The sequence below is a fragment of the Myxocyprinus asiaticus genome, chromosome 8 (assembly GCF_019703515.2).
Source record: "Myxocyprinus asiaticus isolate MX2 ecotype Aquarium Trade chromosome 8, UBuf_Myxa_2, whole genome shotgun sequence".
NCBI classification, from domain to species: domain Eukaryota; kingdom Metazoa; phylum Chordata; class Actinopteri; order Cypriniformes; family Catostomidae; genus Myxocyprinus; species Myxocyprinus asiaticus.
The window spans coordinates 2794724-2821115 of NC_059351.1; the positions used below are offsets into that span (position 1 = coordinate 2794724).

The following is a 26392-nucleotide window of genomic DNA, read 5'->3' on the forward strand; positions in this document are numbered from 1 at the left end:
TCCTTTCAATCATTCGTAATATTGTATTGTATTTTACTATTCATTATACTCTAAATATGTTTCTGTATGTTGAAATATTATTACGCCATTAACAAAAACATAAGCATTTCTATGACTATAGACAAAGGGTACTACAGTGTGTGTGTGTGTGTGTGTGTGTGTGTGTGTGTGTGTGTGTGTGTGTGTGTGAATTAGTTTATTCAAATTGCCTGCAGACAAAAATATTCATCTAATTGAATTTGAAATGTTTGAGTTGTATTTGCATGACAGAAAAAGAGGCATGAGAAGAAAGAGATTTTGGATGTGGTGCTGTGAATTGTCTACTTATACTGGCGTACACACTTGCCAACAGAATTTTTTAAGTCCACAAGAACTACTGTATATTGCATGCAGCAAAGGTGAGACACACAAGTCAATGTTTACACCACGATAGTCCATAAAGAACAAGTCCATTAGAAATGCAGTTAGCTCTAAAGGTAAGCAGTAACGTTAATGTAAAACTCCTCAAAATGTTGTCTGCTTGCCATGTTGTAACCTATTTTATGAAGAAGTTTAGAGCATGATGTGCTTCAGATTTAGACATTACCTGTTGCAGCTTGCTTAAATATTCTCATTTGCATAGTTTTAGACAAACAAGCTATCAAACATTATAGTAAACAGGCAGCAACTGAACATGAGGTAATTCACTTTATCCCTTCACAGCACAGTGAAACATTTTAAAGGTAATTTTTCTGAAATTATTCAATTTGATTTATTGCGCTGAATTCTTCTGATGACCTTTGATCTTCTGAGAAGATCATGCAAATGCAAATGCATGAAATGCACAACTTGCACATACACAAACAAACTCATGTACACATGTCTACACGCTTGAGGTTTTTCTATTATGAGTCATAATTATCACTATGGCAACAGACTATAAACTCTTTTCCTGTCTTCATTAAAATCTGATTATGAATTAAATTAAATCCCCCCTACACACACACACACACACACACATGCACGTGCACACACAGACAGGCAACACTTCACTCCATTGTATCCGTCTTTAATTTCAAAACTGTTCCCACCAACTCGTGTGAACAGACAAGGCTTAGCACAAGTGTGTGTGTCTGTGTGTTGTGTGCATCTGTGTGTGTGTCTTGTGAGCTAAGAGGACTGGGGTTAAGCGTCCACTCCTCAGACAAAAGCCAAACTCTCTACCGCACTGTGACCTAGGAAACGCCGAGCTCGGTAAACACACACACTCACGCAGACACACACTCACACACACTCTGAGATGGCAAACTGTTTGGCTTGTCTAGCATTTGGTGTGCGGATTAAGCAAGAAAAACCACTATGATGTTTCGCCTCAAAAACTCGTGTGGCACATTTCTCAAGAAAACCGCGCAGCCAAAGCCATATTTAAAATAAACTGAGCATGTGTGTGAACCCTAAAGCCACTGCTAACAGACATGACAGGAAAATGAAGATCTGCTGCCTTCAGTCATCATTCACTTTTATCTTTTTTTTCCATACAATGAAAGTGAATTGATTGACGCTCACTTTCAGCCTAAAGACTAAACGCGAACACTAGCCATCTGCATACAGGACACATGACGGCAATTTTGTCATCAGCAGAGTGCTCGAGCACTGAACGGTGCGGCCTGATTTTTCTAACCGCGCAGAATGTGCATGCGCCTGGAAATATTTGCACTAATTAGTGGGACCACAAGGTGGCAACACTCACAGTTGAGCCTATGCTTTCACAAAGTTGCTCTAGAAGAAGATGTAACTGCCGCTAAACAACAGGAGACGAAGGTAGAAACAACAAAAAAGGATGTGCACGTCAAGAGCACAAGTGTGAGGAAGTCAGGAGATACCTGCATGTGTATAACTCGAGTCTGATGGAATATAAAAATATCTTTATGGGTCTAAACTCCTGAGACAGTCCAGTGCAGTGCAGTTGCAGTTGCAGCTCGCTCGGAGCGGGATTCGAACCGGCATCAGCCGGCATGGGAGGCGGCACGCTAATGAGGAGGCTAAAGGCTACAGCCTCTAGCATCAGTCGCTAGTGCGCCTCTTGAGGCTGGGGGAGTGAGGTTTACCCATAACGCACAGCTATCACGTACAAGCCGGCTCCCGTTTCACTCACCCTCCTAAACCTCACTCCCATTCAGGTGACGGCACCACTGTAACCTGTCCTGCTCGACCTGCTCCGAGCAGGATTTAAACTGGGGTCTCCGGCATGGGAGGCGGGCATGCTAACGAGGAGGCTAAAGGCTACAGCCTCTCGCATCAGTCGCTAGTGCGCCTCTTGAGGCCAGGGGAGTGAGGTTTACACATACCGCACAGCTATCACGTACCAGCTTCAACCTCTCACTTTTCCTACATGTTTCAAATCTTCTCACAAAGCTGTTCTCATAACATAACGTCAATGTCGCCAGAGGTTTCATAATGTTTTTCTTTGGCTTAGATGTACTGAAACACTAGTAGCCTCTGTGATTTTAATTTATGATCGGGGGTTAGGGAGTGATGTCAGACTTTTCATCCCTTAATCCACAAATTTACAGTCTAAACATTTATCAATATCTGTCCTTATGACTCAAAAAAAATATATAAAAATAAAATTATAATAATGCACAAACAACTTACACACACACACAATTATAATTGTAAGGCATTTGATTTGACTTAATGGCCAGTAACAGGCTCAATAAAAACCACACACAGACATCACAACGGGAGAAATTCCTGCGGTGGTCAGAAACACCCACAAACGCACTCAGAAAGTTTGCACTGTGTGAAACAGCACTAACGGTTCCTGGATGAGGGATGATGGCGACGTGACATGACAGCAGTAACAACTATGAGCTGGCGTTCGCACCAGTCTGAACCAGAGCGGAAAAAACAAGTGAGTAAAGGGTGAGTAAATGATCAAAGAATTTTCATTTTCGCAGAACTATCCCTTTAAAAATTTAGGAATATCTTCCAATCCAAACCACTCTCTCTTTTTCTATGCTTCTTTTCCTCTACCTCTCCATTTGTGTTTATTGCTATCCCACTCTCTTACTTTCATTTGTAAACTACTGTTGGGTTTTTTACAGAGGTCTTAATGGACTCTGAAAGATCTAACCAATCGTTCTTTCTCTTTGCCTTCACTCCTCCTCCTTTCAATCACTTTCTATCTCCTTCAGTCCCATTCTTCTTCTTTCTCTCTTTGGGAAACTCCCCGCTTCCCACTTTCTCTCTAACCAAACACACACAGCTGTATCCGACCTGCTATCCGTGAGAATGTTATCTGAACGTTCTCTCCAACATAACCAATGTTATTCCAAGGTTTCCAAACTAGCCCGGGCCTCTGGCGAGACAAAAGGCAGAAATACTTTCGCCGCTACTGTGGCAGCAGCCGTACATGTGTAACCATAACTCATATTCACTCAGACACACTCACAGACACATGCAAACATATACACACACATCACACACACACACACACACACACACACACACACACACACACACACACGTACAGCAGAAGCTAGGGTCACTAGGGCACCCGGCAAGAGGAACAAAACAAGCCCTAGAAGGTTTTGTCACCCTCTTTGCAGACCATCCCCCTCCCCAAAAATTACACACACTCCATCCAGACGCATTAACGTCAAACCTGATCAGAGCGGGTGAGAGAAAGAAAGGAAGAAAGAAAGAAAAGAAAAAAGAAAAGAGCATAAAAACAGAGAAAAACTAGATAGACAGAGTGATGAAAGAGGCAGACAGATAAAAGCTGCACATGTTAGCCACAGATGCAGAGCAACAGAGATAATCTAATGAGCAGAGAACACTCTCTCTCTCTCTCTCTCTCTCTCTCTCTCTCTCTGTATGTGTGTGTGTGTGTGTGTGTGTGTGTGTGTGTGTGTGTTTCAAGCCATCAAATCAAATAACACTATCAAGAAAGTGTTATACACTAGCAGTGCTCCCTCTCTTTTCTTATTGGCTTTTTCTCTCTCTCACACATACACACACACCTGCTACCATCTTACAGAGAAATCCTGCCTAAAAGTCATTCAATCCCATATGTGCCAGCACACTCACTCACACACACACAGACACACGTGCACACACACACACACTATCATCTGATACTTTTAAAATGTCCTTGGCAAATGCATCAATCCATTTCTTTTAAGATTTGATTTTAACACCAGCGTTTTACTTTACAAAGTCTCAAACACACACACACACACCTGATAGCTGAGACAGAAGATCTGGGCGTATTTTTGGAAGAGACCACACACACAACCATACCATGAAGAGAACATGAAATGTGGCTGTATGACGGCAGCAACATGAGGGATATGTGCAGCAGTATACACACACACACACACACACACACACACACACACACACTTCCTCAATCAGCCTCCTGCAATGTCCGTTAGAATGTTGTTTTTCCTGGTAAAGCTGTTAGCTCTCGCTCTCCTTCCTCTCTCTCTCTCTCTCTCTCTCTCTCTCTCAATCTCCTAGCAGCAGATGTTTAAGTGTGTATGTCTTTTTAACTCAATTTAATCTGTTCATCTGAACCTCTCTTACTGCTGATCCTTATGTCCTGCATAACTCAATTAGAAACACACACACACTCACACACACACGCATACACACTCTTGTCTGGGAGCAGAGTAAATGAGCTAGATAAAGAAGACAGACCTCAAGATTTAGCTTCATTTCAAATTCAATGCCACTCTTTTAATATTACAAAATACTTCAATTAAAAATCCAATTCGTAAAAATAAAATGAAATCTACAAATCAAACAGAAAACCAAAGGAACCAATCGGCAAACTGCATTTAAACATATTATGAGTGATTCTGTCGGCTTGAGTATGAAAGAGCCCAAATTCTGCAAACGTGCAGCAAAAAGACAGCAACAGAAACTCATGCAAACACAGAATTATGTGCTTGAAACAACTTAGTTTGTAAAATCTACATTAGTTCATAAATTATTGAAAAGAGACAAAAATCTCATTAAAAAAGGCAACAAAAGAGGTGCCAAGTGTGAGACAGGGAAGAGAAGAGAAAGAGAATGAAAGAGAAAGAGGGGGGAGGAAAGACAGATAGAAATAAGAGGGAGAGGAAAGAGAGGGGCAAACAGATAAAAGACTCACAGTCTGAAGAGTTTGGTTGTGCCCAGAAACAGCAACTCCGGAAGAACCTGAAGATTATTCCTGTTGAGACGCCTGCAAACACAGACAAATGTGGCGACATGAAATCACATGGAAATTCACTCACATGCATGTGTGCAAATTTCAATGACTGTGAAGCACCAGGAACAGGATTTGGTGTGCAGGAGATCATAGACTAACTGTTCCCAAGTCTGGTCTAAGATGGGTGGCTATCCGTTGGCAAGATAGGCTGAATAAAATGATTTTAGTTCTGACATAGTAACAATAATCTGCTAAAGAACATTGAGAGAACATTTAGAGAACATTGAAAAAACTGAAACATATGAACAGACCAAACATTATGAATAGAATACACATTAAATGTGTGGCAAAACATAAAAACATCAGTTTATGATTATGGAAAGATGTGACTAACGTGTTGTACTGAAGCAGAATACTTTAAACATTTAAAGAAGTTAAACACTTCAACTTGGGCCTGCTGGCCATCAACTTCAGTCTTGTGTGTGTGTGTGTGTGTGTGTGTGTGTGTGTGTGTGTGTGTGTGTGTGTGTGTGTGTGTGTGTGGCTGGCAGACACTGTCAGTGTGTGGGGGCATCTAGCAAACACACACAGACAAAGACCAGCCCGGAAAAACAGATGTGGGAAAAACAAACAGAACGTCTCACACTAAGTGAAGGGAAAGAACTTACAGTGCAAACACACACACACACACACACACACACACACACACACACACACACACATCATGAAAAGAAATGATGCATACTTAATTTATTTCAATGATAATTCAATAATAAAAACTTTTGTCTTTCTCTCTGTTCTTTGACATCATAAAAAAACGGGGCAATATTCCTGGCTATATAGCCAGCGCATATAATAGACATTATGCATGACAATCAGCACATATATAATACCCACTGCGCATATTAATGAAGAGTGGCGCCACTGCTGTCAGTGTGTTAGATTAATGGGGTTTGAGATTAATCAATAATGTTATTAATACTGGAATACTGATCGTTCAGAGTGCCCTATTAAGCATCTGTGAGTTTTGAAAACTTCTAAAATTGCATTGTGCATACAGTCTGATCGTAGTAGGAGAATGTTAATTAAGCAATATCACACAAGCAAAACGGCTGATATTCAGTACATCAGCATGATTGCGAGGATGCTTTCACACAGCAGTTCTTTAAACAAGACATTAACATCCAGTAACTTGCATTTTAGTCACAATATGGCAGGTTATTTTGTCTAATGAGAATACGTAGTTCCAAACAAAGCAGGACCAACCATTGCATGTCGCCGAGCAACGCACAGACTAGCAGCCTGTCTGGAACATCGTGAACACAGACATACAGAGTGATTCAAACAGTGAAACGTCCAAAGGCTTTCACACTAAATATCAGCACTCTTGGAACTCCACTGGTCTAATCAGATTAGCAGACCAGAACTATCTGTTGTATAAAAAAATACCAATAACTGTTTTTCCAGTCGGTCAGTTGAGTTGGATTGAGAGTCACTACTTAAATTATTGTGTTTATTTGCGCATATAGACACACAAACAGACACGCATAACAATTCCACTTACATTAGGACTGTGCAATTATTCAGGAAAATTATTAAGATTACAGTTATGGCTGCTGTAATTAACTATTCAAGAAAAGTGTCAATTATAGCATTCCATTAACGTCTAATCCCATTGCGTCGAAGAGTGAGTTTACATGCACAGCAATGCGCTGAGACCTACTAAAAATAAGCTTATTCAAAAAATAAAACATTGCAACAAAACTGCATTTTTGTGAGATTTGAAGTCATCGAATTCTCTGTTTTTGACATCAAAACATGAACAGTCATGCGCACAACACTTGTGCACATTGGATTAATCAGTGAGAACAGCAGTAAAGGTTGTACATGCAGCGCGAAATGGGGGTAATGGGCAAACATCTACGTGTACCAATCAGTTTATGCTTAAACTGTTTATGCGGGTACCCCAATAAAAGAAAAACGTAAAAATTAAGAAGACATTTACATTACCACACAAGTTGTCTGCTCATTAATAGTGGTCGACCGATATATCGCAGAGGCTGATAAATCGGCCAATATTCATAATTTTTTAATTATCGGCATCGGCCAATACATTTTCCCGTTTGGCCAATTTGTTTTTTGAGGGTGCTGAGAATCGCCTGCTTGCATGTGAAGCGACTGAGACATGTAAACGACCAGTCACGGTTTGTTTCCTTGTTACGTTCCATCGTGTTACTACAGTAATAGACCGCTGCGCAACACAGTCTAATTTAAACGGTCCACATATCAGAGCCACGGCAGACGTGTTTGACTCTCTCCTCAACAGTTCCCTGTAACTTTTAACTGTCTTGTCTAACGATAAAAAGGCAAGTATCAATAAAACTAATATCATATACCATCTGCAAATATGAACATATCTCGTTTAAAAAGATGTAATAAACCAACCTCACAAAACTTGAGCAGATCCAGCGTCCTGTGGAACGCTCATAAATCTTCCTCTAAAGCACTTATTCTAACAGTCTCTCCTCAACTGTTCCCTGTAACTTTTCTAATGATAAAAGGCAAATATCAATATACCATCAGCAAATATGCAGATATCTCATTTAAACAGATGTAATAAACCAACCTCACAAAACTTGAGCAACTCCAGCATCCTTATAAATCTTCCTCTAAAGCACATATTCTAACAGTCTCTCCTCAACAGTTACCTGTAACTTTTCTAATGATAAAAGGCAAATATCAATAAAACTTCTATTGTATACCATCAGCAAATATGCAGATATCTCATTTAAACAGATGTAATTCATGAACCTCACGAAAATCCAGTGTTTTCTTCCCGTTGAGCGCTCATCTAATATCTTCCTCTGAAGCGTGTATTCCATCAGCCAGAATCAAAACTTCAGGATACGGATCAAAAGTTCCTCTGATTCACAAATCATGACGGTCAGTCCGTGACAATCCAAGCAGGCAATCCAGGCCGTTTAAACTGTCACGAGCGCATGAGTGCAACTTCTAAGTAAATGTGTTTCACATGTGCTATAAGTAAATTTCATATTCACTATGCACTGTATGTGCAATTGGTTTGATTTGGTAGTTTTTGAGAAAATGCGATTGTTAATGTCCACATGCCATCCATGGTTGCTGGACTACTGTGTGTACTGTTATTTCCTTCTTCCTAATATATTAACACTTTCTTCATGGGAAAATACATTACTAAAATTTGATGACTAAACAGAAATCAGAAGAAACTGCTATCTACCATTTGAAATACAATATTATTTTTTTAGATTATTTTATTTTTTATTTTTTTATTTTTCTGCAAAGTTAAAGTTTTGTGCGAAATTGAGTTAATATAGTGCTAAATAAGAGTTTATAATTTTTTTTAGCTATTTTATATTTATGTTATTTACTATATTTAATTGTGTGATATATCGGCATTGTATCAGCCTATCGGCCACACTGATCTTTGGATATCGGCCATTAAAAAAACCCATATCGGTCGACCACTACTCATTAAGCATAATTGGTGTAAAATGTGGTTTTTGCAGCACTTGAGCAATGTTACCAATTGTAGACAAACAACAGAGGCTACGATAAATGCATCGGCTAATCAGCTGTTTAAATAAGTGTATCAGAAGTGGCAACCTGTCCTAACGATTTTCTGTGATGATTTTGGGGGATTTATTTAGCTGAAAACATTAGCCAAAATATTGAAAAACCAACCAAACAAGGAGGATCCGTTGAACTTTGTGAATGACTGGCATTCCAAGTCGGTGGAAATCATCAGAGCTTTCTGCATGTACAGGTTCTGTGTTGGCCTGCTAATGAGCAAGTTTTAAGCAGTTTGATCGTAAATGTGTGCTGAAGAAACAACACCTAAAGCCCCATTCACACCGCCAGCAACATGCAGCGACAAAGAGACACAATCTCCTTAGAATGACCTGTCAAATTAGAATGATATTCTAGTTTTTCCGGCAGTACATTTCATCTGTGATCAGAATTTTCAAAGCTATGGTCAGTTGTGCAGTCCACTAACAACGTTAGGGTTACAGCAGTAGGAAGGCCCATTAGCGACATACAGTACACGGACTAGCGACATCAAGCAACAGTGTAGCTGGTGTGGTGTGAACAGGGCTTAACAATCAAAAATAAGCTTTAGATTAAAAAAAATCAGGTAATTTGGAATTGTTTTGGATTTGTCAGATTTCAAGATCAATTCTGTTAGTCAATATAAATAATGTGATTACAATATCAGGGGAAGTAGCATTGGTCTGGATTCATACTCTTTCCAATACTGTCAAACGTCAGTGCTTTCCCATCATCAACTTGCATCATCACAAACGTGCACATAATGGAGAACACAATGCGGGTTCCTCTATTTGTGTATTTTATTTTGTTTTATTTGGTATCATTATGCACAACAGAGTGAACTACACTTGCGCCTTTGTGCATCATATGCCATAATTCAGCAGATATTAATGTCCTGGAGAAGGCGACTATATCTAATGCTCACAAACTGACAGCTGGTTGCGTGCATGTGTCATCTGATGATGTCGTCAAGCTTAAATTGGCAAAAAAACGCACACACAAGTTATGTAAGCGTAAGCGTAGTTCTTTCTGGAAGATCTCTGGATTTATTCTATCAGGCATCCATCCAATCACAATACAGCCTCCGCTTTATAAGCCTGCCAGCTGTTCGCATACTTCCGGGTTTTCACCCCCCATCCCACCCCATCTCCACCAGTTTAGGTCCCGTCCTGGGCGGGTGTAAGCTCCGCCTCCGGCAGGATCTGATGGTTCAAACAAGCAACGGAGTGCTGAACCGTAGGATGGGACTTACGTCAAATTATATCATTACCTTTTCGTCGTATTTATGCCAACAATCTCGAGTCATTCAGATAGAAATGTTACTGCCTGAACAAGTATGGACCCGAGTACAGGTTGCTTTCTCACTCAGTTCTGTTGCAACCGAGCTCAGACCACCTCCTTCAGGTTGTCTCGGGTTTGGTACCACGGTCCATTCCCCGGTCTGCAAAACAGCTTTCATATTGCCAGTTTTTCATTTGAACAGTGCTCTGTTTCGGACTAAACTACCAATGTGAAAGCCCCCTCAATCTGACAAGTTCGTAAGTGAACTCTGCCTGCATAGAGGAAGAACCCATCAAGATCTTTCTCTCGCTCTCTGCTTTCCACCCTCACTTTCTTTGACACACTCTCTCAAAAACACATTCACACACTCAAGCTCAGCAGCCGATGACATCATCGTTCAGCTTCCGGGGTTACATCAATCCATTTGAATATTTAATGAATGATGAAATAATAACGAGGCACACAGTGCTGCACACTCCAGAAATGTCCACGTGTTTCACTCAGGCACAGAGGACAGCCTTCCCTGAGGACCCCACTGCAGAAACACACACACAACACACACACACACACACACACACACAGAGTGCTTAAAGGGAATACTACTGACCCTTAAAATAGATGAGTACACACACAGACACACACACACTAACAGATAGAAATGTGCACAGACTCTCATTTTAACTTTTACATACATGCACACACACACGGACTCACAGTCATTTTCAGGAGGGCCATAAAGTGAGATGACTTTTTATGCCAAAAAAAACTAAAAAACAGGCAACAAGACTGAACAGAGGAAAGAATGGATTGAAAGTTAATGTGCATGGTGTTTGCACAGTTACACACACATCTGTATTGTGTTATCCTCTGTGTGTTTACAGCAGACATGATCCACAATCATTGACCTGTCAATCACAGATAGCGAAAGAAGAGAAAAGTTTATAGCATGGTTCAGAAATCAGTGACCGTGACTATCCTCAGTCTCAGTCCATAACGCATTAGCTAACGGCCAAACTAGTCCAGCACGTGTGTCTGTAAAGAAAAAAGAAAAGAAAGAAAAATACAGGCAAAAACATTCCAGCTACATGGAGGGAAGAAAGAGAGTGAGTGACAGAATGGAAAGGTCAAAAATAAGAGGAGTGAGATATACTATAAAGCAGTGGATCTTGAATGGTTTTGCTTCAGGAGCCAGATTTTATATTGGATATGAAGTGGCGAACCAACACAATACCAAAATGATTTACTGTACATAAATAAAAATCTGCCTATTTTGGCTAGCATGAGCTACACACCAAAATACCATAGAGTTTAAATGGACTCACAGCCTTTGAAGTCGACGCCAAAAGATATGGAAAGCGCTTTTTCTTCCCTTTTAAAAGTCGATAAGCTTATGTATTTTGTGATCCTAACAATGGATGACAAAATGGTTTGTCACATTTTATCATTCGCATACTGCATGTTTTGTCCTTGCTGTCCGCGACAGTGGTGTGAGGGACAAACGAAAGAAAGAAAGAAGTCTTAAAATGAATGAGAAAAAAAAAAGATCTTGCTCTTTTGCTCATGTCTTTCTCCATAGGCTTACTTTATACCTGTCTGCATTGCTCATGGCTAGCAAGGCGTGACAAGGGGTGTTTGTGTGTACGTGTGTGTGTGTGTGTGTGTGTGTGTGTTTGTCTGAGTGAAGAAAGGGGGGTCATATGTGGAACAGAGTCTCCACTTTTCCTCCCTACACGGGGTCGTCACACTCAATACTTTAATGCATCCCCAATACGCATATACACACACACACAAATTTATGAAGGGCTTTTGGTAAGGGCATTATGATGCCTGTGCGTTCTAATCCTCTCAGCTATGCAGTCACCCTCCAGCATTAGACTCCTGCTTTTGTACCGGCACAGTGGGACTGATCTTACACACTGACTTTAGCTGTACTATTCAGCGCTACCGCTAGCTCCTCTATGCCTACACTTATCACTATAAAGACCTATTCATCGCCACCACTCGCTTGCCTAACACCTCAGTTATGCCAACACTGCACAATTTATGCCAAAAGCAAGTTCTGCTATTATTACAAGTTATTACAAGTTATCTGTACTCCACTGAAAACGCTGGACTTATGAGCTATAAGTTACTGCACAAAGCTCAGTTTGCGGTTAATGCCACAGACCCAATTTGTTAGTTAGCATTCAGAGCCACACGCTGCTAATACAGCTGCTCTTTAAAAGTAAACTTTGTATCATACTCATGCGCACAGGGACAGATTTGGGGGGGGGGGGGCTGGAGAGATATATAGCCTTACAATATCAACATTATAGAACTGATCAGCTGTGAAGTCAATTTGAAAGCAAGGCTAACCCGGAGGGCTAATTTGACATGGATTCCCTCTGCAGTTTCCTATGGGTTTTATAATGGCTGATTTGGATGTATGAGTAAAATAAGGTCTGTGGTAAACATTACTTGAAGATATGTGGAAATTTTGTTCTACAACATAAATTGCACAGTCATACCTCAAGCGTGAATTTGGTAAAAAAAAAAAAGCATGTTGCGTCTATGCGGCTTCATAATTCACGTTTGAGGTTTGAGGTATTAAGAACAAAAAGTCCAAGTATCTTCAAGTAATGTTTACCACAGACCTTATTTTACTCATAAATCCAAAACTGCCATTATAAAAGCCCAAAGGAAAATCCAGAGGGAACCCATGGCTCGAAAATGCAAATTCTCTTCTGGGATCTTGGATTGAAACCTAAAAGGCTGTATTGCTATTTCAATTTTTTCGTTTTTATACACAAACTCAAAAAGCAAAACTTTCCCTCATACACTGAACTAATGAGAACTTAAACAACTAAACTTCTCTAACTTACATTAAACTTAAAATGAGTGTGCCGCTTTTTCTATTGAACTAGTCAGTTTAAGCAGCAATGCATATTGCGTACCCCTTCATGACTGCCCGGTTGTTGAAGAACTCTGAACAACTTGATGATCAAGGTTGGCTAAAGCATACCCATTTTACATTCCCTACTGTTTTAAAGGAAGGTTTTGAATTTTACATGCTAAAATGAAACCTACGCCACTGCTTGTGCATGAATTCTATATGTTTTTCACAGGATATGTTTTTGGTGAAAGGCTTTTGTGGTTCAGCTGGATTTTGAAAGGTTTTTGCAAAGAATTTAAAGTCATTATACATGTTGTTGCCGATTTAAATGGTAATGCAAAAAATAGACACATACGGCAGGTGATTGACTGAGCCTCACGCAGTGCAGCTCTAAATGCCAGTTATAATGTGATTCGGCATGTAAACTGAACACCTGCCAGTCATCATTAAGACATAGTAATTGACAGTCAGTCATCTGAGAGTGAGGATGCTGGTTCTAGATCAGCAGACTCTTGACAGTAAACCTGATCCTTGAACAACAAGCCTTCTATGTGAAACCAGCCAGTGTTTGAGCTCCACTGATGAACGAAATCTGGTTTTGTGAGGAATTTAAGATCAACATGGCCTTCATACACTGCACGATACATTACACTGCTTTACAATAATCTTCATTAATTGTAATACTCCTACAGCAGCAAAAAAGAGCTCAATAGTGCTCATTATTGTAATTATACTGGTGTGTCATACTGGTTCATACATCCTACGAAAAAGACAAACATGTTCAAATAACATTAAGGGAGATCTGAAGGACACGGTAAAAAATATGTATTTTGTCAGGTAACTACAAAAATGTCATAACGTTTAAATTTCACTCAGTTTATCCAAGTCAAAAATATCATTTAATATGACTGAATCAATCTGATTAAAAAGTCATTTCAGCAGTTAGATCTAGTACAACGAAGAAAAAACTCCTTAAAGTAAAAACGTTACACTTTTTCACAGTGTACACTAATTCACCACATTAAAATGAACTTACAAACCCTTAAAGGGATAGTTCACCCAAAACTGAAAATTCTCTCATCATTTACTCACCCTCATGATATCCCAGGTGCATGTGACTTCCTTTCGTCAGCAGAACACATTTGAAGAAAAATAGAAAAATATCTCAGCTCAGTAGGTCCTTAAAATGCAAGTGGATGGAGATTCGACTTTTAAAGCTCCAAACATCACAGACAGTCAGCATAAAAGCCATCGATACGACTCCAGTGGTTAAATTAATTTTAAGGATCTACTGAGCTGAGATATTTTTCTATTTTTCTTCAAATGTGTTCTGATGAAGAGAGAAAGTCACACACATCTGGAATATCATGAGGGTGAGTAAATAATGAGAGAATTTTCATTTCATTTTTGGGTGAACTATCCCTTTAAGGGTTTGTAAGTTTATTTTAATGTGGTGAATTAGTGTACACAGTGAAACAGTGCAACGTTTTTACTTTAAGGAGTTTTTTCTTCGTTGTACTAGATCTTACTGCTGAAATGACTTTTTAATCAGATTGATTCAGTCATATTAAATGATATTTTTGACTTGGATAAACTGAGTGAAATTTAAGTCACTGATGGACAGATAAAGGCCATCAGAATGAATATGGTTTGAAAATGGAGAATAGCTTGGGGCTAAAAGCTTGAGAGAAAGGTGGAGGGTGGGGGGGGGGGGCCTTTAGAGCGTAATTCCAGTTTCTGTTCCATCTTCCAGAGTTATTCTCTTAAAGGGGTGTGTGTGCTAGAGTAAGTTATGTGTGTGTGTGTGTGTGTTCCCCTGAGGCAGGTTGACTGTCAGACAATAATGTTGCTCCATCAAGTCCTGACCACAATGCACATACAAGCCCTCAACATACAATGTCCACCATTAATATATGAATGCACACACTCGATTTTGTAATGTCATTTTGCAGTTTATTGTACTCAGTAGGTCACTCTGTTAATACACGCAGTAAACACACTCACTCACGAATACACTGCTGATTTTAAGCCCCACGGGCCAGTGCAGCATATCTTGTGTGTGTTTGTGTATATGTGTGTTAGGCACTCACAGTCTTTCCAGCTCTTTCAGGTCCTGAAATGCCCCTCTCTCAATAGAACTGATCTTGTTCTCCATCAGCTGCCTAAGAGAAGGAACGACAGAGAAAGCGAGAGAGAAACAAAAAGAAAGATAAGTCACTCATTGCGTGAATTTCAATGATTAATATTCCTGTGTATTTTGGCTTCAGGATTGGCAGCCATTGAGAACTTCTAAAGTGCAATTTACATTTCCCACAAACCACATTTTTACAAACACCCTAGATATCTCAAGATCTGAGACCCTCCTCTCATTATCAAACCAACATAAACAAGAGCTTTCAACACCAGTCTAAATACAACATCTTTATTAAGACTATCAAAACATACATATCAATATCACATGACCAGGTCAAAATGTGTAACGTGTAATGTGCATATTCATAACGTCAAAGGATTTCTGGTGAATCATATATAATCCACTTGACTCATTTTTATGTTTTGTTTGATTTAACATGAATCAAGAATACATGTTGCCGGTTTTGAAAAGTTCAGTGATGTTCATTTCATTGATGCCTTCCGTCCCAGCAACTGAGAGAGGAAACTGAGTGAGAGAGAGAAAGGGTTATCAACAAAAAAGAATGTGTCTGTGAGGGAAAGGAAAAGGAAAAGACAGACAGAGTGAAAGTTTTCAGCTGAAATCCTACCCTCCAAGTGGGAGGGAAAACCTGTTCTTACATGAGCTCTCTATATGTCTCTCTCTAACATATACATTCACACCCACACATTCCATCTCACTCACAATTACATTCACAAAATCTCCTTCTCTTTCTCTGTCTCACACAGTGAAGTAGATCGAAAGACAGATAGAGACAGACACTTTGCATTCCGATAACGCAATCATTTTTGCGAATAAATGCTGTCTTTGTGTGTTTTGAGGATCACGGGCTTGCTGCCTCGTTAAGCGTCACCGTCCAAACTTGTTCAGAGTGTGAGTGTGAACGCTACAAGTGTTTAACTTCTACTGAAATCCGGAATGATGTATTCCCGTGACAAGTCATGGCATTTGGCAAAATGATGCTTTCATCGGCATTAATCTAATAATGGGCCCATTGGACCCAAATGAGTTTCCTAGAGATGACAGGACTGAATCTGCACAATGATGGGCATAAATGCATCTGAAAAACCTTCATTCCAAATTTAAAACATGACAAAATAAGCTTTGCAATAATGATGGCTAAAAAAGCTTTTTTTAATGTTCATAATGTTATCTATAAATTGCAAACACTGTTTGTTCCAGGTCTGCGAAATGTTAACTATAAAGGCCATACATTGATCTCCTTTAAATACACATTCACAAAAAAATCTAGTTCTTCAATACTTACAGAACTCTGAGGTTCCGCAGTCCCGCAAAATCTGCCTTTGTGATTTTAGTCAAATTATTTGCATTCAGGTCACTGTGGAAAGAGCAGAGGGGGGTAAAACGGTGAATAATGACTGAAGTATTTAGCCCTAATTAAGAAGTCTAATTTAGGCTATTATGTAGTAAATGAGGCTATGAACTCATTTTTGTGGTTACTTAATGGCCACCAAAGATGGATTTCACAAACAGCATGTTAGATTGCAGGATATATACATTTCTTAAATTGTCTGCATTATCGTGCACCATCCTTGGCTGAATTTGATCACTGCTGAAGTATGTGCCATACTGCGGGGGAGCTCAGGTAATTGAATTCCGGTCAGGGTTCGGTAATCCTCACCAATTAACGTTGGTGTCATGTATATCCTTTGAAACCTACTTTTCATGCGCTCCCATTTCAGACTCTATGACGGCTCCTTGCAGCTACCCAGCCAAATAAAATGTGTGTAGGTATGTTATAATAAATCATTCAATCATTGGGAGTCAATCTTGGATATTTTAGACAGAAATGGTGGATGCCGGGAGTGACTGAACGTCTAATTAATCAGTATAAGGCAAAATTTGAACTGCATCTTTGGTGGCAAAACAGTGTTCCTCAGAAGTAGAGACCGTGAACAGAGCAGGTTGTGTTTAAACTTCATGCCAGTTTAATTAATTAATGCCACTCCAGAGAGACAATCAATGTAACAGACAGATAGTGACATGCGTGAGTGGAATAGAAAAGCAGACTGGTTTTGTTCTGGTGACAGCACTTCAAAAGAATGCCTGCACGGGCACACTTTGCATTTTCACTATTCATATTACTGTGTTTTAACATAAGTACTGAGTAATATTAATAGGCAAATGTATTATTATTATTATTATTATTATTGGAGAAGCTTATAATAAATGCACATTGTATTGCTTATTATTATTATTATTATTATTTATAGTAATTATTGTAATAGGCTATGTGTATGTGAAACAATGCAAAGTGCTGGTTATGAACTAATATAGTTGCTTTGTATAATTCAATCATTCATTTAATAATTATAATGCTATAATTAATTGAATTATCACAAATGCACATGGTTAGTGTTGGTCATGTAATGTGTTCACGCGCACTCACAGTCGCTCAGTGTTGCGGGGAATGTTCCGCGGCACGCTCCGCAGACTCTGACCGTGGCAGTCCACCGCTGTCCCGCTGCAGGAGCACTGAGACGGGCACGATTGAGCCCCAGCCCCACCAAACACTGCACAGAGCACCGCTCCAAAACACACCAAGGCTTTCAACACATACATCACCGCTGCTTCCTTGAGTTCTGATTATACAGACCTAATTCCTGGTGGGAAGCAGTAGCAGGAGTTTAAATTCCTAAATAGAGAGGAGTCTCTGAAGAAGAAGAAACACTTGTAATCTCCTCCGAATGCAATGTTCCCCTTTTTTCTTTACAAAAGGAAACAAATTTCAATTCAATCCGGAACAGATCCCATTTGGGGTCTGTAGTCTCTTCTGTTTGTGGACTCGAGTTTAGAGTCCGGATCCAGACGATTCCGCCGCAAACCAAAGTTTAAACTAATCCGGCACTAAATGTCCTGCACACTGACCGCGATGCGCTTTTGTTTAACCGCTCCTAAAAAACCTTATGCGCGCATCTACGCATTGAGAGACACACTTGAAAAGCCACCTGGTGATGGAGCTGGAGCTGATCTTCACGTGCGCTCAGAGGGTATTGATTAATTCGTGTATTGATCTCCGCGCGCCCTCATGCATTCATCATCATATATCTTCTTTATAAATCCAACTCGGTGCAGGGTAAAGTCCTGGGTGATCCTCGTTGCCTGTACTCGAATACCCAATCGGGAGTGTGTGGGTCTCTCTCCGGCACCTGATGGCGTGTGTTTGTGTGTGTGTGTGTGTGTGTGTGTGTGCTGAGAGCAAAGGCGGCGCCTCTAGTGTGGAAATAAGTCCCGCACAGCGATAATAGTCGGTAACCTACACACAATCACACAATTTCTCTACTATCCAAACAGAGCATAACACTGGTTCCGAGTCCATGCATGCACAACTTTCTGTCAAACCCGCCCTGACTATTGCACTGAGACCCCTCATGTATAAGAGGACTTTAAAAAAATAATTTAAAACATATATACACTATTTAAAGTAGACAGGTAAGAATATAGGCTCGTGCTATTCTATGAAGACTCCCGACTTTAGGATCAAGCTGAAGTCTAAATGGGCTTTTCCTGGAGTGAGTGAATCAAATAATTCCCGTGTATGCACCAATGCAGTGAACTGAACTCCGGTGCATTGATTTCCCTCGTTCTCACGCTCGGATCAAAGTTGTTTTAGGTAAAGTCACAAGTGTGGCTGTCAGACACGGGACCTTCTCTTTCTCAGAGTAACATGGAATTGCTCTATATACACCGGGAGCTGCTCCACCCCTCGATCCGCCCCGCTAGCCGCATGAGCCGCTCAATGAACAGCTATGGCGAACAGTCTAAAGACGGTAGCCAATGCGCATGTGACGCACAGTGCAAGCAAGTGAACCAGCATCTGTTTCTCTCTCTTGCTTGTGAACGAGACTGGTAAATGAATGGTAAGCTGTTTGGTAATTACAGGGAAAGTTTCGAAACACAAGTCTAACACAATCTAAGCTCCTTAAGGAGATCACGGATAAATATCTACAGATCTGCATCCAGATACCAGTTAACATAAACAGGATCCAAAACCAAGGAGACAGAAGCTAAGAAGGTAATAGGAATGACCCCAGTCACCTTCTCAGTGTGCACCTGCAGGGTAGGGAGAGGTCAAGGGTCAATTGCAGCTCCTGTGAAGCTGAAATGCACATGCACACAAATATGCAGCTCCAGTTTAAAAGAATTATGCAAAGAAATGTATTAACATAATCAAAAAGAGAGTAGTTAAAATATATAGATATAAATAATAGAGGAATATAATTGGAACACTTATAATACAGGAAATGTATACTTACATGCATATAGTAAACATGCATACACATACAGGACATGCATGTACTTGTAGGCTCTAATGTGGTAGTATACTGTAAGTAAATGGTAGTGTTCAAAGTGGTAATAATAATGTCCTTGTTGTACTGTATGTACGTAGGCTGTGTCTCGTTTATACTCCGTATGCAGCCTTCGAATGTGACCGTCTTTCACAGTAATTCGGAGGATGCAAATCCATTATTGATTTGTTTCTTACACCAACCTATTGATTCGGTTCAGAAGACATTCACTGATCGACTGGAGTCGTGTGCATTACTTTTATGCTGCCTAAATATGCCCTTTGGACCGTCAAACAGCCAGCAGAGTGATGGCACCTGTTTACTTGCATTGTATGGACAAACAGAGCTGAAATCTGCTTATAAACATCTTCACTTCGGTTCTGCAGAAGAAGGAAAGACATACACATCTGGGATGGCTTAAAGGTAAGTAAATCATGAGAGAATTTTCATTTTTTTGGGTTAGCTAACCCTTTAAATTCACAGGTCCCAGGACAAAATTGATATGGGTAGGCACCCCACTCCCTGGTCCACTGGCTATAGCATAGAGGGCGTAGGTGAACCTCCCGTGCCACAATTTAATAAAGAATTATTTTACAGATGAATCCACATTGTGACTGGAGCGGTCAATCATGTGCCCACTTTGCACTTCCACCTCAGCAAATCAATTTCTCCCCACTTATGCAAAAACTAAAATGTTGCAGTATTACAGGTGCATATAAGCTCTGTTGTTTTTTTTTTGTTGTTGTTGTTGTTGTTGTTGTTTTTTTGCCAGGAGGAAATAATATCCAAGGGGCCTTTTACCACATGGGACCTTTTGCCCCACTGTACCATATCAGCCAAAATTGTGTAAAGTGCACTGAATTAGCTTCATAGAGAAATAAAAACTACTGAATGCTGTGTACAGCTGCATAAACATCCTGAAAGACCAAAAGTGAAAGGCTATAATTTGTTCTTTAAATATGTCAAATTTGGGTCAAACCTCTTAGGTTCACACATTTTTAATATGGTCATTTCTATTAAAAAATCTATAACAATTATAGATGCATTTGATTTTAATTTGGTTTATTTGGATGTTCTTGACAATCTCACAAAGTCTGGTTCCAGTAACTATTTATAACACCAGTAATGGGTCATAAATGACCCAAAAAGTCAATAGAAAGGTTAAGTGATGTGAAATAATAAAGCGGACTGATGAATAGAGTACGCTTACTGAGGTGTATTAAGTAATGTGAGGCACTGAAGTAAACCAATGGGGAGAGTTAGCTTACTGAGGTATATTTAGTAATGTGAGGTAGTGTGATATTTTAGCTCTGCTTAACACAATGACGGGTATGATGACAGGTGACCAGCGATCTCTTTGATCTGATCTGCTCTAATTACCACTGAACACCACGAATGTGGTAGTAACTGTTTGTGTGTATGCAAGAGAGATGGAAAATAAGCAGCAAAGAAACCAAGAGTGAGTTTAATTTACTGTTGTTTAGACAGCACTAAACATATTTCCAGATGGAAATTAGTCTGTAAACTGTCCCTCTCTGTGAGTGTGTGTGTGTGTGTGTGTGTGTGTGTGTGTGTGTGTGTGTGAGTGTCTAAATCTGACCACATGGTAAAGCTCTGAGCGTTCCTTATAGGCATCTGCCACCCTGCGTATCAGTTGTATGACATGCCTATTGTACAAAATGACAATCTTTTGATATTAAATGGCACATGCCATGAATACATCAGCCACACTTTGTTTTACAGTGTTACTGTTACTGTGGATTTACATGGGTAATCACTAAGTAAAACAAATGAAATACCTGTAGCCTAATTACTGTGTAATTATATTGTAGACCTGCTTGTTGTAGTGATTGATAATAGTAACATGTAATATGTAACAGACACTGTAACAAAAGGTGTTACCAATACATCTGTACCTTTTGACTGTGTACTAAGGGACACATGATTATATTAGCTGGAATGAGTAAAAAAATTGTGGGGAAAAAACACACTGATTTATGACTGCTTTAACTTTATTTTTATACGTGTTTTTTTTTTTTTTTTTTTTTTTTTAGAGAGAGAGAGAGAGATAATAAAGGGAGACAGAACAAAGTATTCCACATTCCAAATTCAGGTGTTTTCCTGTTAATTGTTGTGTCGGGTATTGTGTGGTGAAGAAGGCATGTTTGCTGTCTTGTTGCTGTGGTTATGGCTATGTTTGTTTGACTGACATGCAGATGGTTTCCACTGAGACACAACATTTCTTTTTCTTCAAAGTTTGAACAACAATACAAGAATTACACTTAAATCCCTTCACAGAGCTGCACACACACACACACACACAAATGCTGTCAGTGTTTTTGATGTGGCACAGTAAAGGACTAGATCACGGGTTCTCAACGGGCGGTACTGCCCCCGGTGGGCGTTCAAAGGATGCCAGGGGGCGCTGAGAGCAAATCAGTAGGGAGGGGGACATTAGGTTACAAATTGGGGGTGTTTATCAGTCATGTTAATCAAATCTACCGTCAAATTCCTCTTTGCATTAAAATATTTATCTAGACTCCATTGTACAGGCTGATACGCATTTGTACTGCGGTTCATCTGATTCTGAAGTCTAGTGTGGTTTAGCAGCGTCAAATAGACAGGTGAAGTCGGCTAATGCAGCTGCATGACTCTGTAGATGGTTCCGGCTCAATGGAAAGAGCAGCGCGGGCGCAAAGCAGGTGCGTTTTTACTCACAGTCTCGAGCTCTTAAACGCACACCTCTGATCATTGCAGCGCTGCGAGAACCAGTGAGAAACACGGGGCAAGATGTGGAAACCATTTGAATTCGGCACATAATTGTACATCAGCACCCTTGAATTTACTATAGTAACACTAACTGTACTTTAGGCAGAAATAGATAATATTAATGATAATATAATAATATTATCATAACACTACTTCAGCTCTATTAAATTTGTCATAGGCTACATTAGGGGAGTGAGGGAATATAATACATTTTTGTTACAACTTATAAATGTTGTAACAAACACTTTGCAACAAGGTTCTATACATTAACATGAGGTAACATTAGGTTAGCTATTAGGTATCATAAACTAATAATGACAATAATTACAGCATTTGTGAATCTTGGTTATTGTTAATGTATAACTATAGGCTACTATTGTTCATTAGTGGCCATGCACAAAAGGTGGCACCTATTTAATCTCTTAGTTTTCCTTTTCATATTCTTCTTCTTTCACCATTGAAGTCTATGGCAGCCCATAGAACAGTTTGGAGGAAAGTTATGAAATTTGGCACACTGAAAGAGGACAGTCTGAACTTACACAATAGCAAATTTGGCGTCTCTATCTCTAAACTTCTAGCGCTATCAACAGCTCAAATTTGCACTTATGTGTATGCTAATGACTTTTCAAGTTTTATTGCAAAGTCTTGAAAAATAAATTCTTCTGATTCCTTGGCGAGTCAAATGGATGCCACTGTTTTAATTTTTAATTTTTAGAAAAACCTACTTTTTCAAACTCCTCCAAGTCTGTATGTCAGATTTGTGTAAAATATGGCATGTATCATCTAGGGACACTTATGACAAAAATTATCAAAAGCTTTTTGATGGACTAAGCATTCTCATATAACGCTTCACCAAAGAAGTCAGTAAGCTATATCTTGGCAACACTTTAACGAAACGTGGTATATGTCATCACAACCATGACCTCAGACTACCTGAACAGTTCACCACATTTGAAATTTTGCCGTAAAATGCTATATTTACAAACGCATTGGTGCATGATTACAAAACTTGTGTCATCAGGACCATATGTCATTGGCACCATGCCCTAAAGGTACCTGAGAAGTTTGGGGCTAGTAGTCAAAAAATATAACAAAATGTTTAAAATTCCTTATAACTTAAATTTACAATGATACCAATTTTGACATGGTCGTTCATACTTCCTCTACTGTCTTATTGAAAACATACTTTTTCGAACTCCTCCTACTGCTGGCCAAAAGTTGTTAAAAGCTTTTTATAGGTCAAATCATTCTCATGTAATGCATCATTGAATTCTTCGGCAATATGGCAAAAAGCCTGCAGTAACTACTTACTGACTTAACTATCGTCCCTTATTTATTTCAGTTTGACTAGTATTACTGAGGTTGTTTCTAAAGAAAGTTGCAAATGGGGGGTCTTGGAGATTGAAGGCAGAGTTGGAGAGATAAAGGGAGAAAGAGTGACTGCACATGTATTTAATCAGAAAGCAACAGAACTCAGCAGCATGGCAGCATAATAATGATGTCATGAACTCCCTTGTAAGCATGCAGAATCGAGGTATTTGTTCAAAAACAACCCTGTCAACTCAGCTAACACACGCTCACACAGCTGCTGCCTATACTATTAATGTAATCTCGCATCTCTCGAATTTGTCTCTTAATTATCTCATTACTCGCTTGAGTTAATCATCAACTGGCAAATTTGCTTATTCAAGTAGGGTGTCAACAATCATTTGCTGATACAACTATAAGTGCCAACAGCAGTCTTTGGATATTCAGGATAAAAACTTTACATTAGTGTATGTTGCTCGTCAGCATGCACTTTAAATGCATTGCTTTGAGTCATGACAGGTTTTTTTCATCATCTGTATTAATGTTAAACTGCATGAAAAAGTCTGGTTTGGAATGTTCTACCTCCAAGATGCCATACAAGCAACTGCATTGAGAGTTTCCGTGACAACCTAAGTATTTTAATTTGGGAGGTTTAGATCCTGAAGCAAAATTCATGAAACACTCCTTCAATTGGCTAACCATGTGGAAGATAAAGGGATGGCCTATTTTTTAACATTATTAAACAACTTTGTTTAACTATGTTTTGTTAGCATAATAGCAAACTGTCAGGTGCTCTCGCTAATAAAGTGTATAAGGTAAAAGAAGAGAAGGGGAGAAGAGGAGAGGAAAAAGTTGGTGGATAGTATGAGTGTATGGAAGGAAATGCACAGTGAGGAAAAAAGAAAGAAAAGGAGAAAATGAAGACTGTGGGAAAAATCAATAAGACTCCCACTCCAAATCCGTCTGCAAAAGAAACAATCAAACACCTCTCCTTATATTCTCTCTCTCTCTCTCTCTCTCTCTCTCTCTCTCTCTCTCTCTCTCTCTCTCTCTCACTCACTCTCTCTCTCTTTCTCACTCTCTCTCTCTTTCTCACTCTCTCTCTTTCTATGGGGTGGATAAAACAGAAAGACCTACTTGGTGCCTCTCTACAATCAGAGATCTGAGGTGCACACACACACACACACACAGTGCAGAAGTGAAGTGGGCACCCCCAGACTGTTATATTAAGTCCATTAAAAGCTGCCCAGAGTATTACACAAGCAAAAGCAAGGATCACGGAGAAAAAAGTAGAAGGAAACAAAATAAAGATTGTGATAGAGAGGAAGGAAGGAAAGAAAGAAAGAATGTGCATTTCTGTCTATAGAGACGTCTACTCTTGAGTGCGCCTGTCTTTAATGGGCATTTAAGTAAAGGCCACTTCTCTTTGCATGTTTTTGGATGTGAGAATGAGGGGTTGTCTGTGTGTGTGTGTGCGTGTGTGTGTGTGTGTGTGTGTGTGGGTGTGTGTGTGGATCTGTCAGTGAGCAGCAAGTATGAATGGTATTGCTGAATGTTCAGGGAGGCCCAGAGCAATTGCAAATAATAATGATGCATTTGAATGGACAGCTTTTTCCTTTCACGGTGTGCTCCACCCTCCCCATTCACATGCCTTTACTGTACATAAAAGGAGCAACAGAAAAACATCGAGAGAAGTAAAGGGAGGAAGAAAGGAACTCTGAAGTGGCTTAGGTTTATTTGCACTATTTGTCCGAACTCTAGTCAAACTGAGGCATGCTGAATGCCCATGCGTGTGTGCGCACATGCTTGTAGAAGACTGCGTGAAGCATGTCTGTGTTGTCGCATGACAGATGGGGTCATGAATGTGAGTGTGTTTGTTTCTCTCTGCGTGTGTTTAATGCATGTGTAACAGATGGCTAGTTGCGGTATGCATGTTGCACTTGATGTACTCAACAGCTTGCTGGACGATATCCAGTGTATCAATACAGTTCACAATACTGTTTGACTCCCCTAAAAGATACACAACCTTATATACTGTACTAGGCTTAGGTGTTAAGACCAAAATCACGATATGTGCAACTTCAAAGTAAAAGTGTATCATCAAGACAAGTTATTTTCGGTGTAGTTTCAATGAAAAAAAATAGTTTATATATTAAATAACCATGTGGTAATGCCTGTTTTTGGACAACCCTGTGAATTAAATACTTTACAAATGATAGGTATTCATTATAGTATGTTTTAATTGCAACTTGATGGATGGAAACTAAAATATACGATTTTTCGTAACAAATGACAAGTCTGGCATCATTGTTTCAATCTGCAAAAACAGCTTTACATTATGTAAATGAAAACTCAAAACAGAAAATTGAACATTATAAAGGAATAGTAAACTCTAAATTCTGTTTGGATGAGCCACAAATGATGCTGTTATAAAATATACGCACACCTGTGACCGCAACCCTTACAAAAAATCTAAACTAGCTGCAACCTTGCCGCAAATTTGCAGCTAATTATTTTCACATGCAAATGAGCTTGTGATCCGCCTCAAATGTTTGCCAGAAGTTTGCAGTGGTGAACCTCCAGCAAACCTTTGGCAACAATGGACAATTTGCTGCAAGTTTGCCACAAAGCTCATTTGCATATGAAAATTATTATTTGCTGTGAACTCTCGATTTTTGTAAGGGAAATCAGTTGATTTCTACGAGTTTGGCAAGTTGCAACATTGATCTGCAACCATTATTGATAACATTTGTTCTTTTTCTGTGTTAAAATACTTTCTTCTATCTCAGTTTAATGTGCAGGGACAGCTATAAGTACTGTAGTTTAATTTAGTCAAAAACTGTAAACACTGTTTCTCTGTTGCGCTAAAAAATTGCTCTGTTTGATTTGAGCAGCCCGTTCAGCCAGACACA

At 39.5% G+C, this 26392-nt stretch overlaps 1 protein-coding gene across 2 annotated transcripts in view; it reads right to left on the reverse strand.

Moving 5' to 3' along the window:
* Positions 1 to 18742, reverse strand: part of slit2 (slit homolog 2 (Drosophila)) — a 119043-nt gene extending 100301 nt beyond the window's left edge. For both annotated transcript variants that reach the window (XM_051704981.1, XM_051704980.1), the window contains exons 1-4: positions 17504 to 18742; positions 16361 to 16432; positions 15011 to 15082; positions 5141 to 5212 (exon numbers count right to left, since the gene is read on the reverse strand). In XM_051704981.1, coding sequence (XP_051560941.1) covers positions 5141 to 5212; positions 15011 to 15082; positions 16361 to 16432; positions 17504 to 17676 — 389 coding nt within the window. In that variant the 5' untranslated portion in view covers positions 17677 to 18742. The remainder of the gene's footprint in view (positions 1 to 5140; positions 5213 to 15010; positions 15083 to 16360; positions 16433 to 17503) is intronic.
* Between the last annotated feature and the right edge of the window lie 7650 nt (positions 18743 to 26392).